At 48.1% G+C, this 21,362-nt stretch overlaps 1 protein-coding gene across 5 annotated transcripts; it reads left to right on the top strand.

Moving 5' to 3' along the window:
• The first annotated feature begins 2,406 nt into the window (after positions 1–2,406).
• LOC149351465 (luciferin 4-monooxygenase-like) lies at positions 2,407–20,201 on the top strand. Of its 5 annotated transcripts, XM_089580776.1 has the most exons (10): positions 2,407–2,933; positions 3,079–3,283; positions 8,767–8,873; positions 12,180–12,382; positions 12,829–13,000; positions 14,563–14,728; positions 14,899–14,999; positions 15,438–15,582; positions 17,011–17,268; positions 20,004–20,201. In XM_089580776.1, the coding sequence occupies exons 2-10, from the start codon at positions 3,274–3,276 to the stop codon at positions 20,138–20,140; spliced, it is 1,299 nt and encodes a 432-aa protein (XP_089436902.1). In that variant the 5' UTR covers positions 2,407–2,933; positions 3,079–3,273; the 3' UTR covers positions 20,141–20,201. The 5 variants fall into 5 exon arrangements, with proteins under 5 accessions (XP_089436902.1, XP_089436901.1, XP_089436900.1 ...); XM_089580775.1 differs by having other exon boundaries at positions 2,407–3,283; positions 14,689–14,728; XM_089580774.1 differs by having other exon boundaries at positions 2,407–3,283.
• Positions 20,202–21,362: the final 1,161 nt, after the last annotated feature.

The following is a 21,362-nucleotide window of genomic DNA, read 5'->3' as shown; positions in this document are numbered from 1 at the left end:
GATGCTGAACAGCGAGAATAGCGCCGCTCGGCGCGAGGTGAAGACGGCACCATGGACGTCACTTCAGACGCCATGCTTCCCGTCAACGCTCAGCGTTGGAAGTTTGAAAATACTCCCTCATACGGCTACAAAAAAAAAACGCATCCGAAACTGAAGTACTTTTTCTTTAAACGTACTGGATAGCGTTACTTGTCCAGAAGGGGTAAGGATCAATTGGGCCATTCTGCGCCATCGTTCAAAGCGAACACTTCGAACAAGTGGGTAAGGAAAGAGTTCATTTATCTGAGCAGAGCAGACATTTGGGCTATTTGGTCTGAGTTCATGGTGGAAAAACAGCGCAAACTTAGAGAACACAGAACAAGAGGGGATATCACTACAAGCGCTGACTCGCAACCTAAGGTTTATAAGAAAGACGGAACAGAATATATACAGTTCTGAGGACGGCTATTGTTGCAAACGATAGCACAACACTCAAGGTTTGCGGAAGCCGCAAGGCCATGCATGTCGTTCTCCCCTTGCTAAGCAGGCTCGGCACAGTGGTTGCTTGTAATTAGAGTTACTATATATGCTAGCAAAGGTAGCAGAGTTGCGCGTATGTTTTCAAAACGTCGCTCGCGATTCCATTGGTAGAGCGCCATCACATGGTCTCCAAGCAACCGTGAACTGCGGAGAAAGCGGTGCTCGGGACACTTTTTGTAATTCCGGATTGACAGCCGGCCAAGCTCGAAGCGTATCCACTATCCAACCGCCGTTTACGTTCGCTGCTGTAGGATGTCTAGCGTGCGTAGCTCTCGCGTTTTTTTTTTTTTTTTTGGTCAAGCGAAAAGTGGCTCACAAACATTGGAAAAACGCCCACGGTCGATCGGTGATGCGCTAGGCATGTCGCCTGCAGAAACAGAGTGCGGCTTCACCGCATAACTTTGGTTGCTTGAGAGGCAAGATGGCGGACCTATGCGCAACTCTGCTACCTTTGGGTAGCATATACAGTAACTCTACTTGTACTATGGGTCCAGCGCCCGCAGTGGCGCTAGCATCATAAAGTGGCGGGCGCTGTGACGTAGGTTAATAACCCCTGTATGGTGGCTTTTGTGTTCCCCATTGGCTATATGGCGTTCTACAGCTTGGCAAGCAGTTTCGAGGTGTAATGCTCGGGTTGCGGATTGCTACACAGGTTGCAGGTTTAAATACCCGCAACCTGAGGCAGTGAATGTAAAAACATCCGCGCGCTGAGATTTCGGTGCACGTTACAGAACACCACGTGGTCAGGTATAATCCGGAGTCCTGCGCTGTGGCGTACCTTACAGGCCCGATTGTACCTTCTGCGCAAAAAATAGCACAATTATGCAGTGTTAATTATAGTTTAAAGTGATATAGACTCGATAATTTTCTTAGTGTAATTGTGCTTTCAAATTATGCGTAAGAGATTAGTAAGCAGTAGTGGCTCAGTGGTTATGGCGCTCGGCTGCTGACCCGAAAGACGCGGGTTCGATCCCGGCCGCGGCGGCTGGAATTTCTTTGGAGGAGAAATTCTAGAGGCCCGTGTACTGTGCGATGTCAGTGCACGTTAAAGAACCCCAGGTGGTCGAAATTTCCGGAGCCCTTCACTACGGCGTCTCTCATAGACTGAGTTGCTTTGGGATGTTAAACCCCGTAAACCAAACCAAACCAGCCTCGTTAAATTCGCCTACGCTCAATAAATAATTTATGATCGAATTTCTTCTCCCATAAAGTTTCGGTTTCAGTAGCCGAACGATGGTTGCGACGTCACCAGTAAGTATGAGATCACGTGAGGCACGCAGAAAATGCAATATAATAGCTCTTTATTCATTCGCTGTCATTCCGGCTCATGGAGCAGCTAGCGTAAGAGTCGGTGTGAATTAAAACGACAAAGGAGCGATTATATAGCAGCTTTTGTATGCATCACGTGATTTCATACCTACTTCGACGTTTAAATGTAACCGTTGCTCGGCTACTGAAACCGAAACTACAGGGAAAAAACAAATTCTAATGTGAATTACTTACTGAGTGCTGTAGAATTTAAAGTCGTGAAACATATCCACCATTCCAAAACAAAAACACAATGGGAAAAATTTTGTCTGTACCCCTTTAATGAACGCAGCATCTGATGCATAATTGTTTTTGGGCGCTGTCTGAATGTTAATGAAAGGTTATGGTAACAACTGAACAAATAAATTATTCGGTTAATTTAGATATCCTGCATAAAGGTCGCTTGCAATTAAGCCCATACCAGAAGAAAAACTTCTTAGCAGATTCGCGGGATATCCATGTTTTTGGGGAGGATATCGTGTGTACGTGCAATGGATGTCAGCTCTGGCGCTGGTTGCTAGCTTGTTTCACAAACTGAGCACAAGGGTAAGAAACAGAGACGTACGTGAGATCGCCACCACTAGCCTGCGCCGTGATGACTGTAGCTGAGTGAATGCGATGAAGCCTTTGAACGAACTCCATGAAATGTATCAGCATCACCTGTGGTTTGCTAAGTACCCTATCGCTTTTCTGAGAGACCATGGTATCAGCCGGCAAGAATCACGATGCTTCACATGCGCTCAAATGTGCTTCATTATATCATTATGCTTCATTTACGCTACCAACATACTACACAATTCTCATTCATTATGCTTGTGAATTCTTGCTTAATTTTTGCTTTGCTCAGCTTATCTGAAGCATAGTGAGCAATAATTGTGTTGCGGGGACGTGTTAATGACTTATAAATGTTAATCGTTTTTACCACAAAATTGATTGCTCGTGCCCGCGTAGTACCACGCGGTCACGGAACGCTGTCTCCGTAAGTAAATGGAACGACAGTTTTACGGATCACTGCGCTACGTAATACATGTACGAGAGAACATGGGTTACTGACATTCTTTCCCGTTGGAAATATTTGCAAGCAGTCAAGCCGTCCTACGCGCCAGGTGTGTACCTATACCTTTCTGCTCTAGCTACGTGTTTGTGTCGTCCTCGTTAACTGAGGCAGGCGCCTGTACATGCGGTGGCGGTCTTTCCTGTAGCCTCCCCCCATCCACTGCAGCCATGCGCGTCCGCCCCGACGTTGCGCAGACGGAGCAGGACGGCGCCAGCTGCAGCTACACCCAGCTGCGCGAGCGGTGGCTACGCGTCGCTACTGGCCTCCAGCGGCGCGGCTTCGGTCCCGGCCAGCTGGCCTGCGTGCACGCCGCAAACTGCGGCGACCTGCTGCTCGCCATCGGCGGCACCTTCCTCGCCGGCGGGGGAATCGTCTTCTCTAAGGCCGTCATGACGCCCAGTGCGTGTCCGGTGGTTCATGCACACTTAAGGGAACGCATGATCAGCATTCAATTAGTGATTGCTGCATAAGTGAGAAACCCACTCTTTCCTTTTTCGTGTCCAGCATTTTTGGACAAAAATTTTGAATATTGGAAAACTGCAAGGTACTGTTATGGAAATATTGAAGGCAATGGTCAGTTCTTCCCTTGTGTGGCAAAATATTTCGTTTACATTAACTGTTTCCATTGCTCGCATCGATCAGTTAAGACTGCCACAGAGAACCAATGGGAAACGCTTTTGACGGCAGCAGAAACATTAATAGCAAAAAAAATGGAAGCCTGCCGACGGGAGATCTGCGGATATATTGACTGTTATAGTGAAATCTTACATTACATGAAAAAAATCTGTTCATAAACTGGTTCCCGTTTAAAAATTCATTTGTACAGAATTGTTGGGTATGGTAAGAATAATACCGACGAGACATTTTCAAATTCAGTGCTGAATTAAGAACAGAATTCATTCTTGCCTGCAAACTAAGTATTCCCTTTCACGTTGCTTCGATTTTAGACTGCGAATGCGTGGCAGGACAGAAATGCTGCGGCTGCACGCACAAGCTGAGCTGGTGAGATTTTCAATTACAGCTGACGTCATCACCTCCCCCTCCCCGTAGCGCTAATGATATATGGGAGCCCGTCTTTGGTAATGAGAAACAAAAGAACTAGGTGCAGGCCTGCTGACAAATTTGTGGTTCAATGTGATGACTCCAGCTTGCCCCGAGTAGGTTAATTTTACGCTTGGAAACGCGGTTGCCGTTACAGCTGACGTCTTGCGAGAAATTCGAATAGTCCAAGTTATATATTCGGCACCTACTGATAGGAACTTGAACTCATGCAAGACTTCTCTAGAAGTCATGCTCGCCCAATGATCGAATCTCATACCGCAGCATTGTAAATACTGCCCATCGCTTTATTGTCTTGGCTTCTGGGTACTGAAAGTATTTTTCGATTAAAGAATCTCGATTTTTGGCGCTCAGAGCGCACGAATTATGACTTATTTTCAGTAATAACCAAATGCTACTTCTTTTTTTTTATTCCGGAAAATCCTTAAATGGAAGCATTCTTTGCTACTGTTCTGAAACTAATAAAATGATGCAGTACTTCATTCAAGGTTTTGGTAAAACATGTCAGAAGGCTCAGCGGCTGTCACTTTGAAGGAGTTGAGAGAAGGATTTTTCTTTAAATATCTCCTCCTCTAATTTTGTACGGAACATGCCCAGAATAAAACAAAGTGAACTGTCCAAATCAGGAAGAGGAAATTTCTGCCTACCTTCGCACCTTTGTGGCTGAGCTGATTCTGTACCGACCACTTCAGCAGCCCAGATAATTTTAGTTAAACACATAAGCAAGCATTACAATTGCATCAAGACTAAAAACAACGGCAGAACGGTGGTAGGCAGTAGGGTCTCTCATAGCGCCAACTACTAAAAAAAGGGTTTCTTCTTTTTTCAAATAATTTTTGCAAGGTGTGCATTTTTGCGACTAACACATCTCAAAATCGCTGTTTAGGCCATCACGGTGGCTCAGTTTTTATGGCACTCGGCTGCTGAACCGAAAGACGCGGGTTCGGTCCCGGCCGCGGCGGCCGAATTTCTATGGAGGCTAAATTCTAGAGGCCCGCGTACTGTGCGATGTCAGTGCATGTTAAAGAGCCCCAAGTGACCGAAATTTCCGGAGCCCTTCACTACGGCGTCCCTCGTAACCTGAGTCGCTTTGGAACGTTAAACCCCCATAAACCATAAACCATAAAATCGCTTTTTATGGCCAATAATTTTTTGCTTGATGGTATGGTTGTGGAAAATGCACACGGCTACCTTGGCACATGCTTCATGAACCAAGCCGCTATAGTTGCTTAGAGTAGAAACCACAAACTAGCACAAAACTGCTCCATTTCCCGTGACTCTTTTGTTCGAAACTGGACATCGTTATGAAAGCAACACGTGATATGCGACGCATCATCCGTCAAGCGCGATAAGCGTTGGAGAAGATTAAGCACCTACGCAAAGCACCGTTCTTACGCAATAATTTCTTAATAGAGGAAATTTTCAAAATTGGATAAATTGGCAGGCGATGGTATAGGCATGACTTTTTTTTTTTTTTTTTCTATGGCGAGATCGAACAAGAGAAGATGTTTGGAAAAGAAACTTTAAGTTCGTCTTTGCAGCCCAAAAATCTGAGAGAACGCATTTTTCTCCCATAAAACATGAACGTCCGGACGTGCGTCGAAACGGGGTCTCGGAAACAGATTTTTAAAAGTTGCGAAGCAAAACGTCTTCAGTGCCAAATGCCACCTTTTGAGGAATCACTGACCGCTAAAATTCTTGGATTGCGGTCTGTATCGTTTGAATCATCAACATCCGTCGGACCGCGATCCAATTGGCAATGTTTGCCTGCCATGTACAGAAAGTGTTTCGGGGCTCCGTAAGTAAAAGCGCGCTTCAAACCTTCTTACTCTGCGGTCTTGAGAAGCGCAACTGACGAGACTTGTCGACATTAAAGAGTAGATTGAAGTCGGCACCTCCGAAATGTGGCTGGCCCTCAACTCCAACATAGCGGCTAACGCACAAGGAAAACGCACACAGAAGGAACCCAGACAGGACAGCCGCCGCGGTGGCTCAGTGGCTATGGTGCTCGGCTGCTGGCCCGAAAGACGTGGGTTCGATCCCGGCCGCGGCGGTTGAATTTCTTTGGAGGAGAAATTCGAGGCCCGTGTACTGTGCGATGTCAGTGCACGTTAAAGAACCCCAGGTGGTCGAAATTTCCGGAGCCCTCCACTACGGCGTCTCTCATAGCCTCAGTCGCTTTGGGACGTTAAACCCCATAAACCAACCAACCAACCAGACAGGACAAACGCTAGACTTGCAACTGAATTTTATTGCGAATTTTATGACGTATTTATACAACATTTTATCTTACATTCTCCTTTCCTTGCGCCGCTGATGCCGCTATATACAGTTGCAGTCGCGTTAAAGTGTGATAATGGAGCCTAAAAAAGTCACGTGTGTAGTGTGCCAACTGTGACAGGTTCCGCTACCGCCATGCGCCGACACTACGCTGCACCAGACGACGACGAAGTTATGCGCCGACACTACGCTGCGCCTGACGAAGACGAAGTTGCCCCGCTCTCTTGGTGCTGGCTACGCCCGTCTACGCTGCCAGATGGCGCCAGAACAAATGACGGTGGTTGAACTGGCCGCCGGTGTTGGGGCAGTCTCATCTGGCATGGTTGACACAGGCGGCAGCGTACGGCTCCGGAGTTCCAGGTTGGTAGGGGACGTACCCAGCACCTGCACCAATTGTAGGGGTGCGTTTATTAGGCGTCCTCAAGAGACCGAACCGCCGTGCAGGATATGGCAGCGTAGACGGGTGTAGCCAGCACCAAGAGAGCGGGGCAACTTCGTCTTCGTCAGGCGCAGCGTAGTGTCGGCGCATAACTTCGTCGTCGTCTGGTGCAGCGTAGTGTCGGCGCATGGCGGTAGCGGAACCTGTCACAGTTGGCACACTACACGTGTTACAAAAAGCCACGGGCGTTTCTAAAAGTGGTTAGGCTGGAATGCAGAACTGAAGAAATCATGAAAGATGTATATACGATGTAAACCCGAGAGAAAATATGAAAGGTGAGCGCAAAAAACAATGAAAACGCAACTGTGATGGTGAACGAAGCTTGCAAAAGGCAAGATAAAGGCTAAAATAGACCTGTGCATAGGCAGGCCAGGGTAAAACAGATAATTCACATAAAATCGCTAAAACCAAGCAACGATAAAACCAAAAACAACTAAAACCACTCCAACCCGTGGAAGGAATGTGAAAACAACATGAGCGGAAAGGAGGTACAAAGATACGAGACAGCAACAGCCGCAAATACACAGGTGCAGGCCAGAAGGCAGACGGGGATATTGCTCTTGGAGGCAGGGGTATTTAAACCCGCCAAAACCCTAACGAAGGCTACGTGGAACAAAAAATTAACCACCAGCTGACCAAATGGGAGCAAAAGTACCGGAAGTTCACAACCTATATATGTGGGGCTGCGTACTGTCCTAGGAATTTTTTTTCTTCATTGGTGAGCACGACAGAGGGCCTGCTCACGCGTTCGTTTCCAACCTGTTTAATGTAAAGGGCCTCTAGGATTTCACTGCACTCCCTTGTGCTCATTTTCCCTATGGCAGCGGTTTCTTTCCATTTTACAGTACAAGTAGGTTTGTGAGGGCATTTTTTGCAATGTTCGGCCATCGCAACGGCTGCAACCTCTAGCTGGTGCTCTTGCAGTCTTTCATTTAGGCAATGGCCAGTTTGTCCTATAGGTAGCGTTTGCCGCAGAGCAGGGGAATGTTGTACACAACGCCCACGGGCGTTACTTTTAGTAACGCCCGTGGCTTTTTGTAACACGTGACTTTTCTAGATTCCATTATCACCCTTTCACGCGACTACAACTGTAGGGCGGCATCAGCGGCGCAAGGAAAGGAGAATGGAAGATAAAATCTTGTATAACTACGTCCTTTCCGAAGTAAAATTCAGTTGCAAGTCTAGCGTTTGTCCTGTCTAGATTCCTTCTGTGTGCCTCTTCCTTGTGCACTAGCCAGTAGTTGCTTGCGCTAGCAACCAACTAGTGCGCTAGCAACCAACTAGTCCAATTAAGAGCCTTGGCCTTATCTCTGTGGGCTCGCCACGCGTACTAAAAAGCCCCCACTTTCTCCCTCGCTCAATCCCTCCACCAAGAGCTGAATATATTAGCTCGGCCCGCTACTTTCGTAAACCCTTTGCCAAGTCAGCTTCACTGGCTGTGAAAACAACATGATTAATACGTAACTACCATGCTTGGTAGAAAGTGCAACCACGGGCTGCGGCGAGGACGCCAGGGCATCACTGTCGAACCTGCCCCGAATCGTTAGATGCGACCTCATCGATACTGATACCAGCTCCGAATTCTCGGCTACCGAGCAGGAAAAGCTCTTGGTGTGTCGATACAAACAAGACCACTACGTACAGCCCCCGTCAAAAGTATACAGCTCAAGGGGTTTGCTTCTAAACTGTTTAGTGCGGCTGCATAGCACATCTAGCAGTCCAAAGCTTGGCAGGGTTGGGGCCTCGAAGCCATTTATCGTTCGAGAGATTACGGTCTCTGAGGATGCATAACCAGGCACGCTGCAGTCCTCACAAGCAAATCTCTTTGTCTGTATACTTTTGACGGGGGCTGTACGTGTGATTAATGCCCTAAAATTTGGAGAATTATGCAGCCCCACAGTGATCAGATTTAACCAAGTGGTAGGAGAATGCTTGCGCAACTGCTTTAATGTCCCTAGTCGAAAATTGAAAAAGAACATGGACAGTTTTGTTTTCTTTGTCATGTGCGCGTTCCCCAATATATTGTGTGGTTTAGGTTGCGCAAGAAAGTCTATTTTCAGTGCACGTTACCTGTATCTGAAGCATCGTTGCCAACTCTTTCTAGGAGAGTTCCGCAAGCAGATAGAAGAAACGTGCCCCACCCTCATCTTTTGTGATGCTGCCAATTCGGACAAGTGCAAAGGAATGCTAGACCTTATACCCTCAGTAAAGGTAAGAGAGACAACATGATGCATTAATTTATTACGACGTTAAGATTCGCGCTTTTCGTGCAGGTCCAGCGCGATAGAAAAAAAAAAAAAAAACGACGTATTACGCATGTAATACGCAACAGATCAGTGCAGTGCACCGAATAACCAAGCACAGTGAAAGCAATCGCAGATCGCAGCCACAATTATTAAAGAAACAGCGCAGGGACGCTAGGGCAGCTTGCGGCAGATAAGGCGCTCTCAGCGCCTGTCAGCATTATCAACGCCTTATACGAGGTCTGTTAGAAAAGTATCCGACTTTATCTTTTTTTTTTGCGAACACCTGATGGATATGAGACAAGCGCGCTTGCATCAGGCGACCTTGAACCTTCATGCGCATGCATGAATTTTTTCCCGCCTGCCGATAGCGTCAGTCGCTGGGAAGCAGCGTTTGAGTGAGGCAGTGTGCAGTGCTCTCGTCGGTTTTTTATTGCAAGGAAAATAGCGGAGTGAAAGGAGCAGCGCTACTGCAACAAATTTTGCCATAAACTTGGCGACAGCCGAGTGGAAACCATTCGAAATATTCAGACGGCTTTCGGTGAAGATGCTATGAGCAGCACACAGTTTAAGCAGTGTTACAATTGTTTTAAAGATGGCCGCACATCGGTGGAGAATGAGCCACGCTCCAATCGGCCATCAAAATGCCAAAATGACCAGGTCATTGCCGAACTGAACGCTATGGTGATGCGGGACTGTCGCGTGACTATCCGAGAAATTGAGGAAGAGGTGGACATGAGCAATTTCTCCGCACATTCCATTATCACCGAAGATTTGGCCATGGAGAGAGTTGCGGCGAAATTCGTGCCGAAGCTGCTCACGGTGGAGCAAAAGCAGCTTCGTGTTGAAGTCTCACAGGACATGCTGGATTCCGCAAACAGTGACCCCGACTTCATCAACATCATAATCACTAGTGACGAGTCTTGGGTGTACAGGTACGACCCGGAAACCAGATCCCAGTCGTCAGAGTGGAAGCATTCCACGTCACCAAGACTTAAGAAGGCCCGCCAATTGCGCAGCAATGTGAAAGTGATGCTGACTGCTTTCTTTGACACCATCTGTGTGGCAGACCACGAGTACGCACTCTACAGGGTCAAACAATGACCAAAGAGTACTACAGGGATGTCCTCCGTTGCCTACGTGATGCTGTGCGGCGCAAGAACCCGGAGCTGAGGTCAACAGGAAATTGGCGCACCCATCGCGCCAATGCTCCTGCACATTCCTCGCACTCGAATCAGATTTTTTGGTGAAAAACCAGACTCCTGTAGTTCAACAGACTCCTTACTCTCCTGATATGGCCCCTGCGATTTCTGGCTGGTTCCCAAAATCAAAAGGCCATTGAAAGGAGCGCGATTTCAGACAAGGAAGAACATTATGGCTGCAACGACAACTGAGCTAAATTCCATTCCGAAAGGGGCCTTTTCGGAATACTTCCCAAAATGGCAGCACCGCTGGGAGAAGTGTGTGGAGTGCCAAGTAGACTACTTTAAAGATGACTAGGTTTGCAACGCTCCAGTTATGCAAGTTTTTTTTCAACGGCCAAAGGTCGGATACTTTTCTAACAGACCTCGTATGTCTCAGGCTGGCGTCGTATCCCCGAACTGTTCGTTTTCTGCCGGTAGAAAATGAACAGACCAGCCCAAGAACGAGTATTGCTGAAGCCACGATTATGTTTCTGAACGCGTATCAGACTTCCGTCGGTGTATGAATATCAGCGTTCCACAAAAAACGCTGCTTTGAGTCAAAGCGTTAGTGATGGTTTAATCTACTGCTAAAAAAAAGCAATAATGAAGAAAGTATTTAAAAAAATGATATACGATTTTCTTTCTAATTAATGCGTTTAATCAGCGCAGCAGTTGCATGTGCTGCTCCATCCTGGCATCCGTTGCGCCCCATCGAACTCTATTTTTCTGTCTTCTTTTTCTTTCATCAATGCGGCCAACTTGGGCGCACCTAGTTGAACCAATCAGATGCATTGTGTAGCCACGTGGCTTACGAGAGGGGAGTGCATTAGGACGCGCCCCACTTACCTCTTTTTCACCTGTCCTGACCTCCTCCTTCTTTGGAGCGCTTTTACTCTCTTCACGCCCTCCTCCTTTGACCTTTCCTCCTCATCCTCTTAGAGGAAAAGCCAACGCCGCCAAAGACAGGGAACAGGCACTCAACAGCTGCGCTGAATATACTTCGGCAAAATCCCGAGTGCTCAGTCAGGCTCACTCACAAAAGTTTGGTCAACCTACGGGCTAACTCAAACTCACACTCACAGCAGGCCGGGCTCAAACTCAGGCTCACAACTCGCTTGGGCTCACTCAGACTCACCAGTGATTCGGGGTGTACCACCCATAGCGACTCACGTCTCGCTCAGACTCACGCCTCATCTCGGCTCACTCACTCATTTCAACTCACGACTCATATGGACTCACTCATTTCGACTCATGACGACTCATATTGGCTCACTCATTTCACTCGCACCTTTCAACTCATGACTCACGCAGGCTCACCTTCGACCAGAAATCGGACAGCTAAATCGTTTTTACGCCGAACGGCCCTAGTTACGCGCCTAAAATCACCCCCCCCCCCCCTCAAAAAAAAAAAACGAGAATCCGCGTTTATGAACTTTACAAACTCTGCCCAATCGGCATCATGGATTCACTTGGAATCATGGGATTGTTCACCTCATGTCATGGACTCTATACCGGACTGAACCACTCTCCCCACGACTCAGATTATGATCTGATTGTGAGCCCGTGCTCACGACTCACATCATGATCTGAATGTGAGCCCGGACTCACGGCTCAGATCGTTAACTGAATATGAGTCCAGAGTCACTCACGACTCAGGCCATGATCTGAAATGAGCCTGAGTGAGCCCGAGTGAGCCGACTCATGAGTGAGTCCGCCGACCTATGGCGCTCAACGACTGTTATGTACTGTCATCACTCATTCCTTGAGCTTTGGTTTCGTTTTCCACCATGCGAGTGCGGTTGAAACGGCACCCTGGTCACGTGCAAGGGGCTGAGACCTGCACCGCCATGAATTTTTTGAAACCACCCTTTCAGGTTACACCGACTGTTTCAAGGGCGATCTGCATTATCCTGTTTGTGCAACAAAACAGCGGTAGATCTGCGCACACTGCAATGCGAATAAGCTATGGGTCCATTGTTAGCGCACAGAGAAAAACAAGCAACAGCCTGTTATAAGGCGGCAGCCTCGGAGGCGGATGCACTGCTCGGCTTTAGGTGTGACAGCCGTTGTCTGTCTACCTACCTCTGCAGAATGTCATTATCTTCGGGGAGGCGGAAGGCCTGGTGAGCTTTTCGGAGCTGCTGCAGTCTGGCCAGGCGGGAGAATTCCGTGTGCCGCGCGGAGCGGACCCGGACACCATGATGGGCGCATTTTACTCGAGCGGCACAACGGGCGTCGCAAAACGGGTGGCCATCTCACACCGTCAATGGATCGCCCAACTGCTCTCTACCAGGTGCGTGCAAGCTGCGAGTCTCCCGTGATCCTCTTTTCTGTCGCGGCAACAGGGTCAAGCTACATATGCGTTAATGTAGACGTGGCTTTCTCCCCCGTTCTTGCGCAATTTACGAATTATTGCAGCCCATGCATCGTTGCCGACGCGTCAATGCGAAGTCTCCAGGCACCGGAGAACAGTTTCCGAGGCCGATGACGTATGCCGGTCTGTCGTTTGCACAACGGACTCGCGGTACAAATTACACTCTGAATGACTGCCCATACGTGGGCTGCGACGAGAGGTTCATTTTTTTTTTCTCACTTTCCCAGCCCTTGAAGGACGTGTTGGAAGAGAACGCTCGTTTGTCGCTCCAACGAGTGTTCTGCTTCGACCGGCATTTGTGATTCAGACCCTGCAGGCATCTGCGTGGGGTATATTCGTAGACACAAGGCGCTCGCTATACGCAGAGAGCTGGCAGTCAGCCAGCTGGGACCAGGGGACCTGGTGCTGTGCTCGGCCCCGCTGTCACACATCAGTGGCCTCTGGCTGTGCTGCGGCTGCCTGGTGATGGGTGTCCCGCTCCTTCTGCTGCCTTCCTTCGACCAGGCCGTGCTGGTGCCAGCCGTTCGCAAGCACAGGGTGAAAGTCTTAAGCAAGTACCGCGGAGGCCAAAAGGCCGCGAGGAAGCCTTTTCAAAACAAAGATCGAGGCTGAAATGGATCTCTTCGTGTTGGATACAGTCGCTTCGCTGCTGAAGCATGTCATGTTATCAAAAAAAAAATTACAATATGCAGCCGCTGAACGATTATATGGTTAGTCCAGCTATTAACTGAGGACTTAAAAAAGAAATATTTTACTGCGTAAGGAGGCAAGAAACGTGGACATACTTCCTAACACCTCTTTGTTGTTATCCATAGGCGTCCTCGTGCGTTGTAGAGACAGCAGCACGTCTATATTTCCGTGGACATCGTACAGTATGCCCCGTTGTGGACCGTGTCAACGTTTACAAGCGCTCCTCAAAGGCGAGCTTGAATAGACAGGGCCTGCGGCCGCACTTCCGCTGTATGCGATTCACTGACACATTGATTGTGGCTTTCTTCTACGGTGAACAATACAGTGAGATTCATTGTTCGTCATTTTAAAAGCTACACGCATTTCGATGCTATACTATACACAGAAGTAATTGTAACAGTTAATTTTTTTTGCTGCGGCTGGAATGGTGTCATCTGGAATCCAATATGCGTTGAGTGGCAGAATCGTTTGAATAAGTGTTGCCGTAGCTTCTGATAATGAAAAGCGGGGCCGCTGGTTTTATTTGTTCATAAAATACTACGGGCTCTTATGTTTGTAAAACAGTGCAGAAAAACGATGGCTACACAAACGACGACGCGTTCGTACAAGAACGTAAGGTGAAGGCAGCGTTTATTTTTCATGGTAGTTTCGACTTGAAGCAGCGAAACCTTAAAACGGCGTCTTTTAGAGCGTTAGCTCTAATGCTCGCATTACTCAAGGTCGCGTCAGTGTGAAACAGAAGGTCATTCAAGTGGGACCAGTGGGTGGTACCATTGGTACACAAATTGTGGATCACCTAATTGGCGTAGTATATTCGGAGTGGTATCAAACGATTCAGAGCACTACGGAGTATAACTTTACTAGTCGAATCAAAGCGTAGCATATAACAGGAATTCGCACCGACGACCTTTGGTTCCCAAAACCGTGACTTCTTGAAACTTCAAACGTCCATTACGGCGGAACTAATTGACGTAGGACATTCGAAGTGGTGTCAACCGATTTGTTTTCTTGCGCTGTATACGCTGGCTTTAAAAAAAAAGTAGATATCTGGATATAACGAAAAATTTGTGCCGGATATAGCGAAGATGGCTAATGACGCAATATTCGTTCGAAATTGCTAACACTCGATACTCATACGCTGCCTCAGCGTTTTGCTCTTTTGTTTTGCTCTTTCATCGAGAGTGTGGTTCGGCGGTATTCGCATTACACACGGGTGGGCACGGGTGAACTCGACCAAAATCGAGTCTTGTGGGAGATGCAATTTTTCTGCTCGGGCTCTCTTACGTGCGGCAGACTTAGCCACCAGGGCGACGCGTCGCAAAACAAGAAGAGTGCTCACTTGGTTTTTTTTTTAGTTGACTGTGGCCGTTCGTTTTCCGATAAGTGACGGCAACTAACTCACGTTTCAGGTTACAACCATCATGATATATCCGTCCTACCTGAAAAGTTTAATCGACAGCGCACCAGCAGATGCTTTCAAAAGCGTCGATAAAGTGTTCATCGGTGGAAGTACTGCTCCCGCCGCGTTGTTACAGGAGGCGCAAGTCAAGTTCGGCTTCAAGTTTATATCGCAAGGTGAGCCCCAAAGCTGACGATAATGCGGCGTGCACTTGAGCAGGGTGTCCAATGGATATGTTATCTTCCCGCGAATAGCAAGCGATTGCAAGTAAAGGGCGTTGCTACCATTGTGCAGGCGCTTATGTTGATAACCATTTTGTCACACGTGTTTTCCGTTTCGCGTAAAGGATACGGCCTCACCGAAACGTGCGGCAGCGTCACGTCCACGGGTCTGAAGAGCTGCGGCTTCGGCAGCGTTGGCAAACCGGTTCCAATGGTGCAAGTTAAAGTAAGGCCATTCAGCTAACGAGAACACATAAAGAACTCATGCACACCTGCATGGCTGTGCAGCATGCTTTGTCTTTACTTCAGCCTATATCTCCCTTCCCCTTCTCCCCGTGCAAGCCGGCCGACCGGAACACTGTTGAGGTTAACCTCGCCGTCTTTTTCCTTCCTTTCTACCTCTCTTGTAAAAATGAAATAAATTTTGTATGACTCAGCTGCAGTGGAATGCCATGCCATTCGCCTTGGCATGTGTGCATGAGTGACCGGAGGCAGCAAGGGTGTGACTAAAACATCTAACGCCAGTCGAGCGCGAAGTTTTGTGATGCACCGAGATTTTTAACGACTGGCGAGTCTCCTCCTAGACGATATCTCTCAAAAAGTGTCTGTGCACCTATCCGAGTCGGGATCTCACTGGGGGCTCATTTCCTTCTTGCACGCATAGGTGGTCGACTCCAAGACGGGCAGGAAGCTTGGTCCAGGAGAGAAAGGCGAAATATGCGTCAAGGCGCCGTTCAATTTCATGGGCTATGTGAACAAGGCACGGGAGACGGCCGAGGTGTACGACGGCGAAGGTTTCATTCAAACTGGTATAGACCAAATGATAATAATTGACAGCCATGGAAGTTCTCAACGTTTTCATGTCGAACAATCTTGGAGAAAAATTTTGAATATTGGAAACCTGTAAGGTACACGTACAGAGGGCAAAACGCTTCTCTAGAACACGTTCTCGGCGTGTTTTGGGATAAGCACGCGATATCTAGCGATAACATTTGGTTCAATATGGTCTGGACGTAAGCATTTGCAGTTAAGCTCATAAGATTTCGTCGTCATTTTTTGTCTGCCTGGTCATAGCGGCTTTGGGAGGTACGGAACAGACATTTCAGTCGTTCTAGGCATGTGTTTTGCCCTCTGTACAAAAATATTGAAGGTAATGGTGCACTCTTCCGATATGTAACAAAATCTTTCTTTTATAGTGTCTCCATCGCTCGCATCGAGCAGTTAAGGCTGCCATAGAAAACCAATGGGGAACGCTTTTGACGACAGCGAAAACGTTAATAGCAAAATATTCAAACATTCCAACGGGAGATCTGCGGATATACTGATTGTTATAGCGGAATTTTACAATATATGAAAAAATTGCGCTCATGAAGTCTTAAAACTGCTTAAAAACCGTTAAAAACTTAAAAACCGTTAAAAACTGCTCTTTTTTCCAGAATTGTTGGGTATGGAACGCTTCTGGCTTACGATATATGTGCTGGCTATGAACGTAATAAACTGCAATGTCCTTTGTTTGTTTGTTTTTGTTTTTTTTTGGGGGGGGGGGGGGGCGTGTGCCGGAAATAACAGCATTTGTTTTTTGTTTTTGTTTTTTGGCGCTCAAAAGCTCTCGAAAGGCGCACTGCTCAGCAAACGAAGCGATGTCAAGATGTAGGCGTCAGGTCCTCAAGACAGCGTTTGCAGACCAGTTGCAGTCTGAATTCGCTTTTTATTGTTGCAGCACATAGTTCCATCGCTCTGCAATGTAATTAAGCGCACTCTGCTTAAGCTGCACTTAGGTCTAGGAGGCACGCCGCAGTGAAGCGGTCCGGATTAATTTCGGCCACCCTCAGCCTCAACTCACGGACGTTTTTTTTTTTTTATTCACCTACACTGAAACGGGGACTCCGTGGCCGGATTCGAACCCGCGACCTCGTGTGCCGAGTAGCAGAATGCTGTAGCCACTGAGCCACCGCGGCGGGTCGTTCTGAAATAGGATGACAGATTAAATAAGAGAAATATGAAGACACCATAACGGCAAAAATGCAATGAATAAGAGGTTTCTCAGCCAAGTTTAAATGAGAGGTGCGCGTGCGCCTTTCTTAGGCGCACACGTTCAGCAGTGCCCGCGCAACGATCTCGTCCGTGGAGCGAAGCTTTTCTTTTGGTCTATGAGAACCGCCGCTAATTGTAGCCGGGGCTGAGAGCGGGCGGTCAGGGTGTCCTACAGTGCGTGCAGGAGCCGGGTTGTGTTGCAGGCGACGTGGGCTTCTACGACGAGCGAGGCGACCTGTACGTGACAGGCCGCCTCAAGGAGCTCATCAAGTGCATGGAGCTGCAGATCGAGCCGGCCGAGATAGAGCGGCTGCTGCTGCAGGACCAGGCCGTGCGGGAGGCCCTCGTGGCCGGTGTGCCACACGAGCAGTTTGGCGAAGCCGTGCGGGCCTTCGTCGTGCTACGCCAAGGCTGGGCCCCGGACGAGGACACCAGGAAGAGGCTGCGACGAACGGTGGCTGGTGAGAAATGGGGCGAGGGCGTGCACGTGTATTTTGTGCGTGCATGTGCAATTCCACGCTGGAGGGCCTCCCTAACGATTGCTTTTCTTCACACTTGTACAAGCATTGCTTAAGACAGCTAACCCATTTTCACGCAGGAACACTCAGATTCAAAGCCCCCTTTGTCGCCCTCTGATCGTGCTCGTCATTACGACCATCAGCATACTCAAGTTCATTGCAGGAGAAGGCCTCTCCTGGTCGCTTTACTGTTCGGCTATTTCAGCTCTTCAGTTTAGGCGCATCCGCTTCATTTGCAAAAACAGCGATGATAGCTTTCCTGCAACTTGTGCTCTCTACACAGTCAAGGTCACCATGCGCTTCGTGTGTGTTTTGGTAAAGTTCGTCAAGCAGTGTTTGCGCCTTCCAGTGTGACCAAAGTGGGTGACGGAGAACGAGCGCGGGCTTGCTGCCAGCAGTGGTCAACGCCATTTCATATTATAGTCTCGTTAACAGATGAGTTGAGGCGAGCGCATTTCTTGACGAAACACGAACACCATGTGTGTACTTACTCGTACAACCTCGCACTCAGGCAACCACGATTCTTTCAGTTTTTTTTTACTAATTTTCCTCTTGGAGTATAATACGCAAAAGTCAGTCTCAAATTTAAAGCAGAAACAGCCAGAAAATTCGGAATTTTGTACAAAAAGATTGTTCTCTCATAATTCTCACGACTGCACATAACGAAAACGTGCAATAAGAAAGCGTTTGATACTGAGCTTGAACGAGCAAATGCCTTTGCGTTGTGAAAAAAAAAAACAAGAAAATACAACCCTTTCACAATTGTTTCCAACTTCGTGGTCACCCCATACCTTCTCTTTCCACTTCAGGTAGGTAGGTAACGACTTCATTTTGAGAGATTTTATGAAAAGGTTTCTGCACCCTTAACCGCAAGCTTGCTTCACTGCACGGGCCGATAGTAATAGGTGAAACAAGCTTGCAGGTAATGAAGGCGCACACGAAAACGAGTGGAAGGTAGGGATAGTGAATGTGGCATTATGAATGAAATGCTTAGAAATGTACGACAATAACGGCGAAGACTGAATCCAGTCTGCAATACTTTCGCTCATCGAGCAGTCGTCGGCGGCATTTGTCACTGCAACGTGAACCCGGTGAACTCAACGTCACCTTTCATCTCTTACACAAATATACACATGCACTACATATTCCAGCTCTCTTCGGCCGATGCTGATCTGCTCTGTTCCTCAGCATGACTTGCAATACGTGACGCGGTATGCTTCATTCCGGAAGTAGTGCGAGGCCGACGCTGCTGAAATGTTTTGTACTTGGCTGTCCAACAAAACAGCGTGGTTCCCTGCAGTGTACTCCCATGGTTCCTGCTGTGTATCCGGCGTATTCTTTTCCAATGAAGCGCGAACCGCAATGTGATAACCACCGATGCGTTGGAAGCCATACTGAGCGCGACTGCACCTACCTCGGCCTATGCCATATTCATTTTCCAGAAGCTAGATAGCGGTGTTGCACACGTCAGCCTACTATACTCCCCAGTCGACCCTGTCCACTACATTTTATCATCCCATTTCCTCCCTCTTTTTTTTCTCCGTTTTGTGTCGATTTGCATCTAAGTAACATGAGAGACAGGCCTCCAAGGTGTCTTTTGTTTTGATTTGTTTTTATTAAGATTAAGATTTGTGAACTAGAGTCGCGGTAGAACTTGCGCACACAGGAAGCTTCGTCAGCCGCAATTTTCAACTTTTCCAGTGAAAAAAGTTTCATTTTACGGTTGATACTTAAACTGGCCCTGAAACACTTTCTGGGGAAAGTATATAACTCGCTCAATCACTGACCTCAATTGGAACGAACACCTGAGCCAAAAAATACACTTCTGAAAGCAGCAAAAAGCCCACAATCGTGCGCAGAAGTTGGCGAACCCTTTCCGTACACTTCTGCATACTCGCACCCTCGTTTGTTTCACGCTCCTACGTAGGTCGCTTAAGAGACGGCTATTAGATTATTTCAGACGTCACGCAGCTACCATGGCCGCGGCCAGCCAGCAGTCAGCCGCAGTCATGCGACACGTGTTCTGAAAGCCGACGAAACCGAGCTACGACCAAACATAGTTCGGTACCTGTCAGCAGCAGGTCTCTCGCGGGGTAGCGCAACATCGTATGTTGCGTGGACACTAGGAGCGCATTATTGGCCCCTTCTTGCCTTGTTTCCACACGTATGATTCATTCCATTTGTGCCTTCAAGCAATAATAAAATGTACTAAAGAAAAAAAAACGCAGATGCTTGTGAGCTGACACGCAGCGTCGTTAGCAAAGAGCGTGACGACGCGACTTTCTTATCAAACGGCTACTTTACTGCTGTGCGTGCCATGGAGAAATAAGCTTTATGCTTCTTCCATGCTATCAACTCCAGACAGCGGTAGCAAAACTCGCTCTCTCGAAACTGGCGAGCGACCTCACCCGGTACGGTCAGGGGTGCGGCGTCCTCGGAACATTTCACATATACACAGGAAACCTCCTACCGGCTGCTTGCACTGCTTCCCCATTACAGTTTGTTCACAGAGCACGCTGTATTGGCAAAGCCTTTAGAGTATAGGTGGTGTCGTGTTGGCTGCCTTGTGGAAGCAGAATAGCAGTAAGGAACGTTGAATAGCTCGTTTCTTGACGTGGAAGTTTTCTTGTGGCTATCTAATTATTGCGTTTCTTTCTCTCTTGCGCACCCCTTGGCAGAGGCGCTACCCAGCCACGAACACCTGCACGGAGGAGTTGAGTTCGTGGACCACATTCCGAAGTCCGAGACGGGCAAGAGCATTCGCGCGGTCCTGAGGGACGCGTACCTTCAGAGGCAGGTTTCCATCACAGAGTGAATTATCTCAAACGCATGCTAGTTCAGCATACTTTTTTTTTAAATAAACGTGACCGATATTCCAAGCGAAACGTTTTGGAGCTGTTTTTATTTTGTTCCAAATGATGCAAAAAAAAACGTGTTATGGGCAGGGTGCACATACAAGATTTTAATTGTCTCCGCCACACAGCATCACTCCAGGGGCAAATTACGGAACACTCAGTCTAAGACAGAGCAGTCCGTAATTCGGTCCCTGAGGTTTGTAGAGTGATGCACGCACCTAAAGGCTTGGGTGTCACGAAAAAATATGCGTGAACACAGTGGCGGTCCTGAAGGGGGGGAGGGGGGGCGTCACCATTCCCCCCCCCCCCCCACACACACACGCACACACAAAGCCTTAGCACATCTTTCCGAACATCCGTTTTCGGGCTCTCATAGAGCGAGATGTGATTTTTTACGCTGAACTAGATAGCTATTTCGTCCGTGATGCGTCAAGTAGTCCCCTGCTATGTACGTTCACCGTGTTAGCGGCTGTCTTGTTTCACACAGTTCTACGTTCTACAGGTTGGTAGCCATACTAGTACACTTCGTAGTGATTGTCGAGGTATCGTGGTCCTGCCGTGTCCCCCACCGTTGTCTTGCCTTGGGGCCGGCGCGGCGACGACGGCGGCGGCGGTGCCATTCGCCTGCGGTTGCGGTGGCCAGCACCCTCGTCGGGGCGGCAAGGAGCCACCCGTTCATGTCTTTATCCCGCCATGAGACACAGTGACGCCAGCTAGGGGATCATCCCTTTTGTTGACTTCACAAGAAGCGCCAACCAGCCGCGTTGTCGGAGGGGACCGAGGGCGGAACAAAGCCTCTTCCCCGAACTGAGTAATGAAGACCGCTAACCCCACTCGTGAAATGCCTGGGCAGGTGCTTGGACTTAATAAAACATGGTGCGGGGCTAGCTGGTGATGCTTTTTCTTTTCGCCCGTCCTGTCATCTCTTTCTGTGTATTCGTCTAAAAACGTAGCTCTGTTCAAATTTCAAGAAAAGGTGCTATGACCTTCCTGGACACGCCATGGCGGGATATCTTAGCCGAAGAATTGTTTTTCCCTACTATCGAAGTGGATATTGCTCAGGTAACCGCTAACTTTGAAAGCATGGGTTGTGGTGTAAATTTATATCATTCGCCATTTATTTTTCAACAACAAAGAGCACAAAAATTGTTGTACAAATAAAATGTCAATAAAAATTGTTGT

The sequence above is a fragment of the Amblyomma mixtum genome, chromosome 3, assembly GCF_055824585.1.
Source record: "Amblyomma mixtum isolate Tamu chromosome 3, ASM5582458v1, whole genome shotgun sequence".
NCBI classification, from domain to species: domain Eukaryota; kingdom Metazoa; phylum Arthropoda; class Arachnida; order Ixodida; family Ixodidae; genus Amblyomma; species Amblyomma mixtum.
The sequence above is the reverse complement of the archived record's forward strand: the minus strand, read 5'-3'. Positions and strand labels throughout refer to the sequence as shown.

Excerpts from the sequence above, each read along its gene's own strand:
- LOC149351465 (XM_089580774.1), top strand. The coding sequence starts at position 3,052 with ATGCGCGTCCGCCCCGACGTTGCGCAGACGGAGCAGGACGGCGCCAGC. Across the intron at positions 15,000-15,437 it reads TTCCAATGGTGCAAGTTAAA|GTGGTCGACTCCAAGACGGG; the intron begins GTAAGGCCATTC and ends TTGCACGCATAG. Across the intron at positions 17,269-20,003 it reads GCTGCGACGAACGGTGGCTG|AGGCGCTACCCAGCCACGAA; the intron begins GTGAGAAATGGG and ends ACCCCTTGGCAG.